General features: G+C 40.7%; 1 protein-coding gene across 1 annotated transcript in view; it reads right to left on the bottom strand.

Moving 5' to 3' along the window:
* hydin (HYDIN axonemal central pair apparatus protein) overlaps nucleotides 1–15585 on the bottom strand; it is a 677137-nt gene that overhangs the window by 210476 nt on the left and 451076 nt on the right. The window contains exons 41-43 of the mRNA XM_048605579.1: nucleotides 14450–14614; nucleotides 12328–12498; nucleotides 7297–7505 (exon numbers count right to left, since the gene is read on the bottom strand). Of these exons, the coding sequence (XP_048461536.1) occupies nucleotides 7297–7505; nucleotides 12328–12498; nucleotides 14450–14614 (545 nt within the window). The remainder of the gene's footprint in view (nucleotides 1–7296; nucleotides 7506–12327; nucleotides 12499–14449; nucleotides 14615–15585) is intronic.

Below are 15585 nucleotides of genomic sequence, written 5' to 3'. Positions count from 1 at the left end.
TTGATTGGTTAGGCCACAGACTAGATCAGATGTTCAATTTGTCATATGTAAGTTTTGTCAAATGTTTAACTGAATTGAGTTTTTGATAATGTAACAAATGATTCATGAGGTTACTGTGGTTGATATAGCGTATATGGACTTCCAAAAGATGTTTAAGAAAGTGTCACATATTAGACATGCTAGCAAGGGTGAAGCCCATAAAATAAAAGGGAAAGTAGAAGTATATATACAAAAGTGGCTGATTGATAGGAAACAGTGGAGTAATGAATGTTTACTTTGCAGACTGGTGTATAGTGGGTTCTCTAGCAGTTTGTACTTAGATCCCTGCTCTTACTGATGTATTTTAAAGACATTTTATTAGACTTGGGTGTGCAAGTGTACAATTTCAAAATGTGAAGGTGACATGAAACTTGGAAGTATTTGAACAATGAGCACAGTGATAGATTTTAAGAGGATACGGACTGATGGAATGGGTGGACGTATGGCAAATGAGTTTCATCCAGACAAATGTGAAGTGGTATATTGTGGTCGAAAGGATGAGGCGATGCATCAACTTTAGCATTGTGCCCTTTGTTTGAGAGACCTTGGGCACTATGTGCACAAATCATGGAAATCGGCATGGCAACTTGACAAAATTTGATTTGATTTGATTTATTATTGTCACATGTACCAAGATATAGTGACAAGTATCGTTTTATGTGCTAACCAGCCAAATCATACCTTCAGGGTAATAGAACAGAATGCAGAATGTGGTGTTAAAAGAGGCTTTTTAAAAAGGTGCATAGGACACAAAAGCAAGGAAGTTCTTTTGAAAATTTAAAATATTCTGATTTAGCCTCAATTGGGGTTTTGTGTACACATCAAGGCACAGTATTTAGGAAGGATGACTGGGCCTTAGACAGCAGACAAACTTTATCAGCATGTGTCTTTTACCAGAAAGTTGAGAGGAAATTTGATTAAAACATTCAAAATCATGATAGTTTAGACACAGCAGTTAACGAGAAACTATTTCTATTTGTGGAAAGTTTGAGAACCAGACAATGGTGATTGACAAAAGAAGCACTGTCTCATGAGGAAAAACCATTGTAGGCAGCAAATATTTGGGATCTGGACTGCACAGGCTGAAAGGCTGGTAGAGGGAGATTTAATTGAGGCTTTCAAGGGAAAGTGATCAGTGTTTTTGAGGAAGCTCAAAGGAAAGCTTTGCAGGGAAAGGGCAGGATAGCAGACTTGGCTAAATTGCTCTTGCAAAGCTAATATAGACATGATGCCACTTTCTATCCTGTAACCATTCTGTGACTCCGCACTTCATTTTAACAGCCCAATAAAATATTTTTTAACAATTTGGAGAATTGCATTCTTGAGTTTGGACCTTTACATGGCTTAACAAACATTAAACTAGTTATTTTTAGTGATGCCACACAAGCCAGATGGGTCTGTCTGTTCTGAAGAAGGATCACTGGACTCAAAACGTCAACTCTATTTTCTCAGATGCTGCCAGATGTGCTGAGGTTCTTCAGCAATTTCTGTTTTTGTTCCAGATTTCTATCACCTACAATTCTTTAATTTTTTTGAGAGTTTTCTAATCCAACTGATTTCATAATTATGACAATACTGCGCCTTTAAGAGATGTGTTCTGTCCTGTTTCTCTTGAACAGGGACTTTGTCACAGTGGTGCCGAAATGTCTCCCTCACATTGGCAGTTGGTAAACAGCTTTGAGTTCTCCTTCGGTGCTTCTTTTTTAACCAAGATGAAAGAACCATGAGTGGGAGGGGTCAGGCTTATACAGACTCAAAAGGACTTTAGTTTTGCTTTCAGTTAGTTTTTTGCTGGTTGCTGGAACTGAAAGATTGAGTTCTCTGTTGCCAGAGTGAAGTCTTAAACAACAAGGCTTCCTCTTAAAAATCAAAAGGAGTAGATTATTTCTTTTGGTGTTACTTTTTACTGGACTGGAGAGAGACAGCATGTGAGAATAAAAATGGTGTGGCTGAATTGCCTTTGCCAAGGGTGTGCTTACTGGATGCTGCCGACATTGGAGCAGTTGATGATTACTAGTTAAATAATACATCATCTTGTTCAGTATTTCAATAAAATTATGTCAATTCTTCTTTTTGTTGTATTTTAAATGTGTTGTAAGAATAAAGTGTGTTTTGACTAAAGCCTAGTGGTGGAATAATCAAATCATGTCTGGGACACAGCACCTTAACACTTGCCTTTAATCAAAACATAAAAATTAGGGTCTAGGCTATTTCCATAATATACTTTGAGGGGGTCTAGTCTGGTCCATAATAATAATATTTCAAATCGATGAAATGGGAAATGTTTTCCTTTACCTTGGAAGGCTAAGGAAATAGAACAAAGGGATGTGAGAAGTACTTCAGCTGCTGAAATGCTCGGCTGAGTTTTATGACCCTTTGGGGACAGTCTGGGAGGTGGGAAGGCTGGTAAAATGGTGCAGGAAGGCAGCAATCACGATTGTTACCTACTTGCTGCTATTTAATTTTATTAAGTGGTGGGAAAGGTGGTAGATAGCCCACCTGCTTGGAACCCAATAGACACATTTAATTTCTGCTGATATTTTATGAGGTGCTGAAGGGTCAGAGTTAATGTTTTGAGTCCCGTAATGCTTCTTCAGAACAGACTAAACTATCTGGCATGTGTAGTGTTACTAAAAATAACTAGTATTATGTTCCTTAGGCCTCCTAATGGTGAAAACTTAAGAACGCAATTGTCCAAATTGTTAAATTGAGTAGACTGCCAGATAAATCCAGTGGAGTTAAAATGCCCATAAAGGTTAAATGAATATCTTCAAAAATATTGAAAACAAGGATTGATGATGGTCGATATGGATTTGACCAATGCTCTTGTAAAAGTTCACACTTGACTTTAAAAAAGATCCATGGCATCAAGCTGCGTAAAAAAATTTGTTCAGTGGTAGGAAACAAAGTGTAATGTTTGATGGGTTTTACTGACATTAGAAAGCTGCTTGCAGTGGGGTTCTGCAGGACTCAGTAATAGTCCCCAGTTTTTTAGACCTAAATGTAAGGCCATGATCAAGACTTTTTCAGATGACACAAAAATGAATGTGTTTCATTTGATTTTATTGTCATGTGTACCAAAATACAGTGAATAGCTTTGTTACGAGCGGTACAGGCAGATCACAGCAAGCAAAGGATGTACGAATCAAAAAGACTTAGAGGCATACAGGTTACATTGCAGGCTACATTATTTGTGGCTACAGTCCATTCAACAGTCTGATAACAGCCAGAAAGAAGCTGTTCCTGAACCTGCTTGTGCGTGTGTTCAAGTTTCTGTATCTTCTGCCTGATGGCAGAGGTTGTAGGAGGTCATCACCAGAGTGCGATGGGCCTTTGATGATGTTGGCCCGCCTTTCTGTGGCAGTGAGCCGTGTAAATGGAGTCCACGGATGGAAGGTTGGCTTCCATGATAGTCTGGGCTGTGCACACCACCTTCTGTAGTTTCTTACGGTCCTGGGCAGTGCAGTTGCCATACCAGGCCATTATATACCCAGACAGTATGCTTTCAATGGTGCATCTGTAGAAGTTGGTGAGGGGCCTTATGGACATGCCAAATTTCCTGAGCCGCCCGAGGAAGAAGGGGCATTGTTGCGCCTTCTTGACTGTCGCATTTACATGGGAAGTTAAGGACAGGTTGTCAGTTATCACCACTGTGAGGAACTTGATGCTCTTCACTCTCTCAACCTCAGTTCCGTTGATGTAGATGGGGGCGTGTTCTCTTCCTTTCTTTCGAAAGTTGATGATCAGTTCTTTAGTTTTTCCAACATTGAGAGACAGATTGCTTTCATTGCACCACAGCACTTCTGTATTTTGACTTGTCGTTGTTAGATATCAGTCCCACTACGGTGGTGTTGCCAGGGAACTTGTAGATGGCGTTTGTGCGGAATTTGGCAACACAGTTGTAAGTGTACAGGGAATACAGTAGGGGGCTGAGGATGCATCCTTGGGCGGCTCCAGTGTTGAGTGTTATTGTGGAGGAGATGCAGTTACCTATCCTCACTGACTGTGGCCTATGGATCAGCAAGCTGAGGATCCAGTTGCAGAGGCCGGAGCCAAGACCAGGGCACACAGTTTTCAGATCAGTCTGGAAGGGATAATGGTGTTGAAGGCGGAGCTGTAGTCAATGAGCAGGAGTCTGACATAGATGTTTGTGTTGTCCAGATGTTCCAGGGATGAGTGCAGAGCTAGGGATATGGCATCCTCTGTGGACCTGTTATGTCGGTAGGCAAACTGTAGGGGATCAAGGCAGATTGGGAGACTAGAGTTGATCCATGACCATCCCCTCATGATTATTGAAGTCAGAGCTATTGGGCGATAGTCATTAAGGCATACTGCACGTGTTTCCTTGGGTACGGAGACGATGGTGGTCTTTTTGAAGCCAGTGGGAACTTTGGCTTGTAGGATGGAGATGAAGTAGGAGTTGAAGATGTCAGTGAATACCTCCGCCAGGTGGTCCACACAGGATCTGAGTGCTCAGCCGGGGACATCTTCCAGGCCCATTGCTTTCCTTGGGTTGACTCCCAGGGAAACTGATCTGACTTCTGAGGCGGTGACAGAGGGAACAGGTGTGTCTGGGGCTGTCGGGGCAGGCATTTCCATGTTGGTGGTATTCTGCTCAAACTGAGCATAAAAAGCTTTGACCATTTCAGGGAAGGATGTGTCATTGTCTGCTATCTTACACTGTTTCATTTTGTATCCCTTAATGTCGTTTAGGCCTGGTTGATGACAAGAGAATCTATGGACTATGGGATGATATCATTGGCAAAAAAGTGGCAAATGGAATTCAATCGACAGAAATGTGAAGTGATGTAGTTGGGGAAGTCAAACAAGGTAAAGGAATACACAATTAGTGGGAACACTCTACAACTCACAAGATGCAAACCTTATTCGTCAGGAAATGCTATTGGGAAAATTGATGGGATTAAAACCTAATAAGTCCCCAAGGCCTAATGGTCTGCATCCCAGAGTACTTAAGGAAGTGGCCCTGGAAATAGTGGATGCATTGGTGATTGTTTCCCTGCATTCTATATACTCTGGAAGAGGCCCATGGACTGGAGGGTAGGTAATATAACCCCACTCTTTAAAAAGGGAGGGAGAGAGAAAATGGGGAATTATAGACTGTTTAGTCTGACATCAGTGGTGGGGAAAATGCTGGAGTCAATCATTAAGGATGTAATAACTGAGCATTTGGAAAGTGGTGACAGAATCTGTCCCAGTCAGCATGGATTCACCAAAGAGAAATGATACTTGACAAAACTTCCGCAGTTTTTTAAGCTGGTGCCCAGTAGAGTGGACAAGGGTGAATCAGTAGATGTTGTGCATCTAGACTTCCAAAAGGCTTTAGACAATGTTCCACACAAGAGATTAGTAAGGAAAATTGAAGCTCATGGTATCAGAGGTAATGTATTGACATGGAGAGAGAACTGGTTGGCAGATAAGAAGCAGAAAGTTGCAATGAACAGGTCCTATTCAGAGTGGCAGGCAGTGATGAGTGGGGTGCCACAGGGTTCTGTGCTGGGGCCCCAGATGTTCACAGGATAAAGAATTTGAATGCAATATCTCCAAATTTGCAGATGACACTAAGCTGGGTGGCAGTGATTGCAAAAACAGGAAGGCAGATTATTATCTGAATGGTGGCAGTTTAGGAAAAGGTGAGGTGCAACAAGACCTGGGTATCATGGTGGAACAGTCACTGAAGGTTGGCATGCAGGTGCAGCAGGCAGTGAAGAAAGCTAATGGTATGCTCTCCATCATAGCGAAAGGAATTGAGTATCGGAGTAGGGATGTCCTTGTGTAGTTATACCAGGTTATACAGGGCCTTGGTGAGGCCACACTTTGAGTATTGTGTGCAGTTTTGGTCTCCTAGACTGAGGAAGGACATTCTTGCTATCGAGGGAGTCCAGTGAAAGTTCGCCAGACTGATTCCCGGGATGGCAGGACTGACATATGAGGAAAGACTGGATTGACTGGGCTTGTATGCTTTGGGATTTAGAAGAATGAGGGGGAGATCTCATAGAACCATATAAAATCCTGATGGGACTGAACAGGCTAGATGCAGGAAGAATGTTCCTGACGTTGGGGAAGTCTAGAACTAGGTGTCACAGACTAAGAATAAGGGGTGAGCCATTCAGGACTGAGATGAGGAAGAATTTCTTCACTCAGAGAGTTGTGAATCTGTGTAATTCTCTCCCACAGGAAGTTGTTGGGGCCAGTTCGTTAGAGCTGGATGTGGCCCTTACGGCTAAAGGGATCAAGAGGTATGGGGAGACGCCAGGAATGGGATACTGAGATTGCATGATCAGCCATGATTATATTGAATGGTGGTTCAGGCTCAAAGGGCTCAATGGCCTACTCCTGCACCTATTTTCTATGTTCCTATACTGTCCAATATGAGATGTTATTCTGCAACTGGACAGAATTTGCTTAATAATCTTGTGTGCAAGGAATTATGCTGACAACCAGTTGAGGATTGGTAGTTGAGCTCACAGTATGGTGCACTTCTGCATTTGGAAGCTACATGTACTAATGTGCTTGCAGGTCCTGTTCTTTGCAGACAAAAGGAACATGTATTCAAACTATGTCTGTTTCAATTCAATAAAATAGTGAGCAACCATTCCCAGGTTCATTTCTCAGGATAATACCTTGACCAATCAGCGTCAACCCGCCTGGTTCAAAGCTTAAACACAGTTTGGCAGTGAACTGTCAGTCACCATCTAACTGGTGCATTTTCCATTGCAATGCCTCTACCAGTCAGAGTACACTTGGCAGCTGATCAGCACTTTTCTCGCACGGGAGAAATGTTATTTTCCCTTAACTTTGATATTTCTAACAATTTGTCCTGATAAGTGCAAGATGAAAATTTTTGGCAAAATGTATTTTTTTCAGAATACTCACGTTTATTGTGATGTTAAAGATAAAGTTGCATTTGTTATGTGCATTGGACCATATGGCCACTCTCTCATTAGAGGTGGTGTTTTAACCTGAAAATAACCACATCTCAGATAAGGGAAGAGGTTGAGAAGTAGAGTCCTTCATGAAAACCTCAGCCAGTGCAAGAATTGAACCCATGGTGTTGGCATCATTCTGCATCATAAACCAGCCTTCCAGCCAACTGAGCAAACCAATCACTATTTTAACGTGAATATATCAATTAATTAAAGTGATAAGCTGATTCGGCTTCTGATTACTCTAATGAAGTAAAAGCAATAAAACAAATACTTCATACCAAGTTTCTTTATATCAATGCCAGTACTCTACCTGTGAAGTTACCACTTCATTTTGTTGTTTCTGGATAATATGACTTGACTTTAGTGTGTTCATGCTGCTTTTACGATGGATTATTGTTGATAAATGTGGAAGTTTGAACTCAGAGGTAGGGGTGCCTTCAGATGTTTGCTTAGTTGTTCCATCAACAGTTGTACCTCCAATTCCAATTGATGAATATCGCGTGATTGCACTCTGTGACACTGAAATAATAAATGATCACATTTGAAAGCAGAGAGACATCTCAAAACTTGCATGCTACAGACAAATACTGGCAAATGTCTCCTGTTTGCCTTCCATAAAAAGTGTAGCTGACTTTGTAGTTTTTTGGATGCGAAACTACACACAACCATGAAAGCTGCAGAATCAATCCTCCAAGACCTTCTTTTAAAACTGGAACAGGAATTTACAAGCTGTATTTTGTGATGAAGCCTTGCATCACTTCTACTTTTTACCTAAGATTTTGCACCTAAGTTTCTTGTACCTATGGCGAATGGCGACATGGTAAACTTTTCACTGTAGTCCTGTAGCCCTGTCCTTGAGTATACGTGACAATAAAATCTAATTCAAATATAATTCATTTATTGTCCTCAAACGGTAGTTCCACAGTGGGACACAGTGCAATACAGGAAGTACTGGGGGCTTGTAAGAAAGGTACAGCATCAATCATGGTTGATTTTAACATGCATACAGACTGAATTAACCAAACTGGCAAGGGTAGCTTCGGGAGCGAGTTCATTGAATTTATTACAGATTGTTTCATGGAGTAATACATTGGGGAACCAACCGGGGATCAGGCTATTCTGGATTTATATATTGTTTAATGAGGAAGGTTAATCAGTGATCTCACAGTAAAGGATACACGAATGAAGAGTGATCATAGCATGCTGAGATTTCAAATTCAGTTTGATGGTGAGAATCCAGAGCCCCACACTACTGTTCTGGAGTTAATCCAAGGGAATAACATAGGCATGAGGACAGGTTTGGCCCTAGTGGACTGGGTAGGAAGACTAAAGATAGGACAGTTGATGAGCAATGGTAGATGCTTAAGGAGATATTTAGTTCCCTACAATTAAAATACATTTCACAGAAGAAGAAAGATTGTAAGATAAGAACATCTATGGTTAACAAGGAAGTTAAAGATAACATAAAGCTAAAGCATACCATATTGCAAAGGTGAGTGGCAAGCTGGATGATTGGGAAACTTTTAAAAATCAAAAAAGAATTACTCAAAATATCATAAAAAGAGCAAAGGTAAATTATGAAACAAGCACGAATTATAAAAACAAAAAGCAAAATCTTCTATCAGTATACAAAACAGAACAGGGTCGTTAAAATGAATGTTGATACCTTGAAAAATTGGACTAAGGAGTTAACAGTGGGGAGCACAGAAATGGCAGAGACAATAAACCAATACTTTGTCTCAATTATCACAGTAGAGGACACCAGTACTACCCCAAAAGTAACAGGCATTGTGGGAGGTTATAGAAAGAGAGGAACTTAGAACAGTCATCATCACTAGGTAAAAAGTACACAGTAAACTATTGAGATTGAAGACAGACCAGTCCCCAGGCCTATTCGCCAACATCCTAGGGTCTTCAAGGAAGTAGCAGCAAAAACAGTGGATCCATGGTTATAATATTTGAAAATTTCCAAGATGTGAAAAAGATTTCAGTAGATTGGAAAAGCATTCTTATTCAAAATGGGAGGGAGGCAGTAAGTAGGAAACTATAGACCAGTTAGTTTAGCATCTGTTATTGCAAAATAATCAGAATCCATTATTAAAGAAGAAATAACAGGACAATAACTTGGAAAGTCAAAATGCAGTCCATCAGAATTAGCAAAGTTTTATGAAGAGAAATCATTCTTGACTAATTTTCTAGAGTTCTTTGAAGATGTAACAAGCAAAGTGGATAATGGGGATCCTGCAAATGTGGTGCATCTGGTTTATGGAAGGTATTTGATATGGTGCCACACAAAAGATTAGTACATAAGGTAAAAACAATGTGGTTGGGTTAATTTATTAACTTGAATAGAGGATTGATTAATCAACAGAAAGCAGAGAGTTGAGATAAATGGGTCTTTTTCTCGTTGGCAAGTTGTTACTTGCAGGTGCCACAGGGTTCAGTCTATTAATATAGATTTACAATCTATATTAATGACTTGGAAGTCCCACTGCTCCAGGGGTATGTAATAATGTCTCTGAACAGTTTGATTAGAAAATATAGAAGATACCGTTTACAGAAGACACGAAAATAGTTAGGAAAGTAAGTTGCAATGAAGAAATAAAAAATTTACAGCTGGTGAATGGGTCAAAATATGGCAAATAAAGTTTAACGTGGATAGATGCAAGGTTAGCTATTTTGGTTGGAGAAATAGAAAGGCAACTTATTATCAAAATAGGAAGAAACTTCAGAGTACTTCAGTGTAGAGGATTCTGGGTGTCCTCATGTATGAACATCAGAAAACAGGTAATAAGGAAGGAAAATGGAATTTTGGCATTTATTGCTAAACAAAATTTGTACAAAAGTAGGGAAGTATTGCTGCAACTGTACACGGTATAAATGAGACCGCACCTGGAGTACTGTGTAGAATTTTGGTCCCCTCACTTCAGGAGAGATGTAATTGCACTGGAGACAGTCAGGAGGTGTCCATTAGATTGATTCTAGAGAAGAGGGATTTGTCTTATGAAGAAAGATTGAGCAGTTGAGGCCTTTATTCTCTGGAGTTTAAAAGAATGAGAGGAGATCTAATTGAGGTATATAAGATGCTAAATGGAATTGACAGAGTAGACATAAAAAGGATTAAATTGAATTGAATTGAATTAGGTTTATTATCATGTACTCACATGAGTACAAGGAAAAGTTTACAAGTTGCCACTTAGGTTACCAAGGTATCCAGATCCAGAATCATAGAATCCCTACAGTGTGGAAACAGGCCCTTCAGTCCAACAAGTCCACATCGACACTTGGAGCATCCCACCCAGACCCATCCCACCCTACAACCCACCTAAGCTACACATCCCTGAACACTACAGGCAATGTAGCATGGCCAATCCACCTAACCTGCACATCTTTGGACTGTGGGAGAAAACCAGAGCACCCGGAGGAAACCCACACAGACACGGGGAGAATGTGCAAACTCCACACAGATAGTCGCCCAAGGGTCCCTGGCGCTGTGAGGCTGCACTGCCAACCACTGAGCCACCGTGCCGCCCCTTAGGTACAAGATTCTTAGGTACAAAGCAGAAAAATAAGGAAAACAAACTTAAGAAGTTAAACATTACAGAGCTTCTTACTAAAAAATGGAAAAACAAAGAAACACGGTTCAGTTCATAAGTTTGCTTCCTCATGTGGAACAATCTGAATTGAGAGATCACACTTTTAGGATAAGGGGTCGCACATTTAAAACCAAGGTCAGGCAAAATTACTTCTCTCAGAGGTTCATAAATTGTGGAATTCACTACTCCAGGACATGGTGGATGCTGGGCCATGAAGTAAATTTAAGGAGGAGAAAGATTTTTCATTAAAAGGGTTATGGAAAGTGGGCAGAAAATGGAATTGAGGGAGAGATGAAATCACTACGATTATATCAAATAGCAGATCAGGCTTGAGGGGCTAAGTTGCCTACTCCTGCTCCCAGTTTTTATGTTCTCATGTGTAAGCACCAATACATCCAGGGCCACTTCCCTAAGTACTCTGAGAAGTAGATTAGTGTGAATCTGATGACACACTCACCTGGAAGTGTAAGAATTCTATTAACCCTTTGTAGTTCAACATTCAGGGCCAATTAATTTATTGGCCTCTAATCTCATCAATTGTCTTGATACCATTTCTCAACTAGTACTAATTTCCTTTGGTTCCTCTCTGTCATTAGATCTTGTGTTCCACAACATTTTGGATGTTATTTGTGTCCTTTGTAAACACAGAATCAAAATTGTATTTAATTGGATTGCCATCTCTTTGGGCTCCATCGTAACTTCCCCAATTTCTAACTGTTCGGGACCTACGTTTGTCTTTGACTAAAGGACCATAATAAGTAGGCAAAGTAGATTATTAAACTCCTTGAGTTCCACTATTCAAGAGGATCTTGGCTGGTCCAACATTCCTCATGTCTAGTTTCTGGCATTTTCCCCATACCTCTGAATCCCCAACTGATCATGAATCTAGATCTTTCAAACTTAAATATACACAAGGATTTTGCTCCCACAGTTCTCTGTGGCAGAGTTCCAAACACTCACAACTCTCTGACAGAAGAAATTCCTCCTCATCTCAGTCTTCAATTGGTGCCCCCTTACTCTGAGACTATGCCTTCTGGTCCTAGACATGAGGGGAAATGTCCTCTCAGCATTTACCATATCAAGCCTCTTAAGAATCATATACATTTCAATGAGATCACCTCTCATTTTTCTAAATTCCAGTCAGTAGGGTCCCTAATTACTATTTCTTTTGCTAAAACCTGGGTTTCAAAATTAACTATGTCTCTCTTCATTTTACTGAAGATTTCTATCATATTAGAATTCTTTCATGAGAAAGAAAAGTCACACTAACTGACAGTTAAGATTTATTGAATCAAATGACAAAGAACCTACTCACTATTTGGGCAGTACGATGGCTCAATGGTTAGCGCTGTTGCCTCACAGCGCCAAGGACACAGGTTCAATTCCAGCCTTGAGGTTCAGTGTGTGTGGAGTTTGCACATTCTCCCCATGTCTGTATGAGTTTCCTCTGGTCTTCCCGTATCCTCCCACAATCCAAAGATGTGCAGGCTAGGTAGATTAGCCATGAGAAAAGCAGGAATAGGGGCATGAGTCTGAGTGGGATGCAATTTGGAGGGTCAGTGTGGACTCGATGGGCCAAATGGCCTGCTTTTACACCGTACGGGATTCTATGATTTGTGTGGGTCTAAATAGTGGAAGTGTGAGAAAATGGAGATCATCTGACGAGTGATCCAGAATTGGCAACCATGGACCCAGGACATTGACCATGTTTAACTAAAATTATGATATTGTCAAAATGGTGTTACCTTCTTCAGCATCCCTCATCATCTGATCCAGAGCAGCCTTTGTGCACAATTCCCGAGCTCGTGTAGCTGCAGCTGTGGTACCACTTGAAATTGCTTCCCGTAATACAGAATCGATAACCAAATAGGATGCTCTATAATATTTTGCAAGAAAGACAGCAGTGTTTGTTTTTCCTGTAACAAAACATAAAACATGTGACACGATTTTAGAGAGAAGCATGAGTCTTTATCGAATCAATATCTTCAAATTATCTGTACAGTATTTAGTTCCTCAATGGCTCAATAGGCAGAGGCACCGAACCAGATGTGCCGACAACTGACCAACAACCTCCTTTTAGTGTTTAGTCAGCTGAAGGTGCAATCATTATGGTTTTAGCATATTTAGTTTAGGGAGGAGAAAGTTTAGTCAAACGTCCTGCTTCTGATCACCATCCAATGTACCTGCTGTAAACGTGGGTATGGTAAATATTGGGTAAACTGAGGATTAGACACAGTTGTAAACTCTTACACTCGAGCAGCATGCAATTTTTAAATATTCTTTCATAGGATGTGGGTATTGCTGGCCAGTGTCATCCATCATTACCCCAGAGAAGATGGTGCTGAGTAACCTTCTTGAACAGCTACACAATGCTGTTAGGAAGGGATATCATGTGCGTGGGAAACTTTGTCTCACAAACTTGACTGAGATTTTTGAAGAGGTGACCAAGACGATTGAGCTGAAGACATTGTCTTGATGGCCTTTAGCAAAGCCTCGACAAGGTTCTGCATGGTAGACTGGTTAGTAAGGTTAGATCACATGAGATTCAAAGAAAGCTAGCCAATTGGATACAAGATTGGCTTGATGGCAGGAGACAGAGGGTGGTGGTAAGGGGTTGTTGTTCAGACTGGAGGCCTGTGACCAGTGGTGAGCCACAGGGATCGGTGCTAGGTCCAGTGTTATTCAACATTTATATAAACAATTTGGATGAGAATAGAGGAGGCATGGTTAGTAAGTTTGCAGATGACTGCAAAATTGGTAGGATAGTGGACAGTGAAGAAGGTTATCTAAGAGTACAGTGGGCTGAGGAACGGCAAATGACGTTTAATTTAGATAATTGCGATGAGTTGCATTGCAGTAAGACAAACCAGGGCAGGACTTCCACAATTAATGGAAGGGCCTTGGGTAGTGTTGTTGAACAGAGAGACCGAGGGCTGCAGGTGCATACTTCCTTGAAAGTGGCATCACAGGTAGACAGATTGGTGAAGAAGGCGTTTGGCATGCTTGCCTTCATTGGTCACAGCATTGAGTACAAGAATTGGGACGTCATGTTACAGGTGTACAAGAAATTGGTAAGGCCACACAATCTGGTCGCCCTGCTGTAGGAAGGATGTTCTTAAACTGGAACGAGTGCAAAAAAGATTTACAAGGATGGTACCGAGACTGAAGGGTTTGAGTTGTAAAGAGAGGCTGGAGAGACTGGATAGGCTGGGACTTGTTTCCTGGAGTGTAACAGGTGATCTTATAGAGGTTTGTAAAATCATGAGGCTCATGGATAAGGTAAATAGCAAAGGCCTTTTACCCAGAATAGGGGAGTCCAAAACTAGAGGGCATAGGTGTAAGGTGAGAGCTGAAAGATTTAAAAGGGACGTGAGGAGCAACTTCTTCACACATGGGGTGGTGCATATATGGAACTATCTGCCAGAGGAAATAGGGGAGGTGAACACAATTAAAACATTTATGAGACATTTGGATAGATACATGGATAGGAAAGTTTAAAGGGATATGGGCAAAATGCAGGCAAATGTAACTCGTTCAGTTTAGGAAATCTGGTGTTGAATACTGAGTACCTGAAGAATATGCAAATTGTAACAATACTTGTTTTAAGTGTTTAACATTCTTTTCCCATTTTTCAAAGGGGTGCAGATTAAATGCCAGAGGATTATAATGTGAACAAATGTACAAAAATGTACTTCTGGAGCTGGAAACATGAAATAGATGGGGGAGAAAAGGGAACCTGTATTACGTTCATAAACAGAACAAAAAGGATTTGGACAGAATTTGATAATTTATAGATTATTTCCAGTTTGAGCTGTTAACTTGATAATGTGCCATGGACTATGGGCTCATGATGGAATTTACTTGTACCTGAGGCAGGAGCTCCATGTACTATGATGGCAATGCCTCTGCGATTTCGAGCAGCACATCCCTCAGGGGATAGGTCAAGTCCGAGGTACCTGCCAATTGCCATGGATACAGGGGTAACTTCCAGTTCTCCAACGCTCATATTGATAAAAATATCTGGTTTTTCTCCTGTACCGAACATACAAACATTACAAGTAAATCTCCATTTTTGTTTACAAAATAACTTCCTTATCTTCATTAATCTTACACATGTAACTTTAATCAGGAGCCCAGGCATAGGCCTTTTCAAAACAATACAGTCATAGAGGTCTACAGCACAGGAAAAGGTTCTTTGGCTAATTGAGTCTGAGTCGGTCAAAAACAACCACCCAATTATCCTAATCACAATCTTACCATTTTCCAGAACACTTCCTTTTTTCATTACCTCCACAATCAAAATTGTTATCCCTTTTCCCATTCTTCCCCTACTTCTCTTCATCCAATTAGAACACATCCCAACGAGAACAACAAGAATTCAATTTGCAATCATTATAATGAGATAAAGAACAATTATTTCCTTGTCACTTTGTCCCAGTTAAACCAGCAATCACCTTGGACACTGTCTCCTTAAGAAAATAGTCCCACTCGACCATTAAGTAATTGCTCACACATGTACACCGCAGTCAGAGATTCTTCCTTTCATCATTTCGTTGTTTAGAGCAGGCCCTCAGTAAAAGCAGAAACTATAAACTTTTTTTAAAAACGTTCATAGTAAATCAACAATATAATTAACTGTATTAGTCATACCAGGTCAGAAATGGATGTGCTGAAGTATGTCTTATATACGTTAGTATCATTGTTAAAGTTTGGATTTCAAAATAATGGCAAATGTGGATGGTTAGTTTTATGAACGGCATTCTTAAAAAAAAAGGAACAAGGTCAAACAGTCCTTCTAGAACAGTAGAGACAACAAGGTGCAGGGCTGGATGAATACAGCAGGCCAAGCAGCATCATAGGAGCAGAGAGGCTGACGTTTCGGGCCTAGACCCTTCATCAGAAAAGGGGGAGGGGAAGGGGGTTCTGAAATAAATAGGGAGAGAGTGGGAGGCGGATAGAAGATGGATAGAGGAGAGGATAGGTGGAGAGGAAACAAACAGGTC

This window comes from Rhincodon typus, chromosome 15, assembly GCF_021869965.1.
Source record: "Rhincodon typus isolate 14 chromosome 15, sRhiTyp1.1, whole genome shotgun sequence".
Classification (NCBI taxonomy): Eukaryota; Metazoa; Chordata; class Chondrichthyes; order Orectolobiformes; family Rhincodontidae; genus Rhincodon; species Rhincodon typus.
This window is presented reverse-complemented; position numbering and strand designations above follow the sequence as displayed.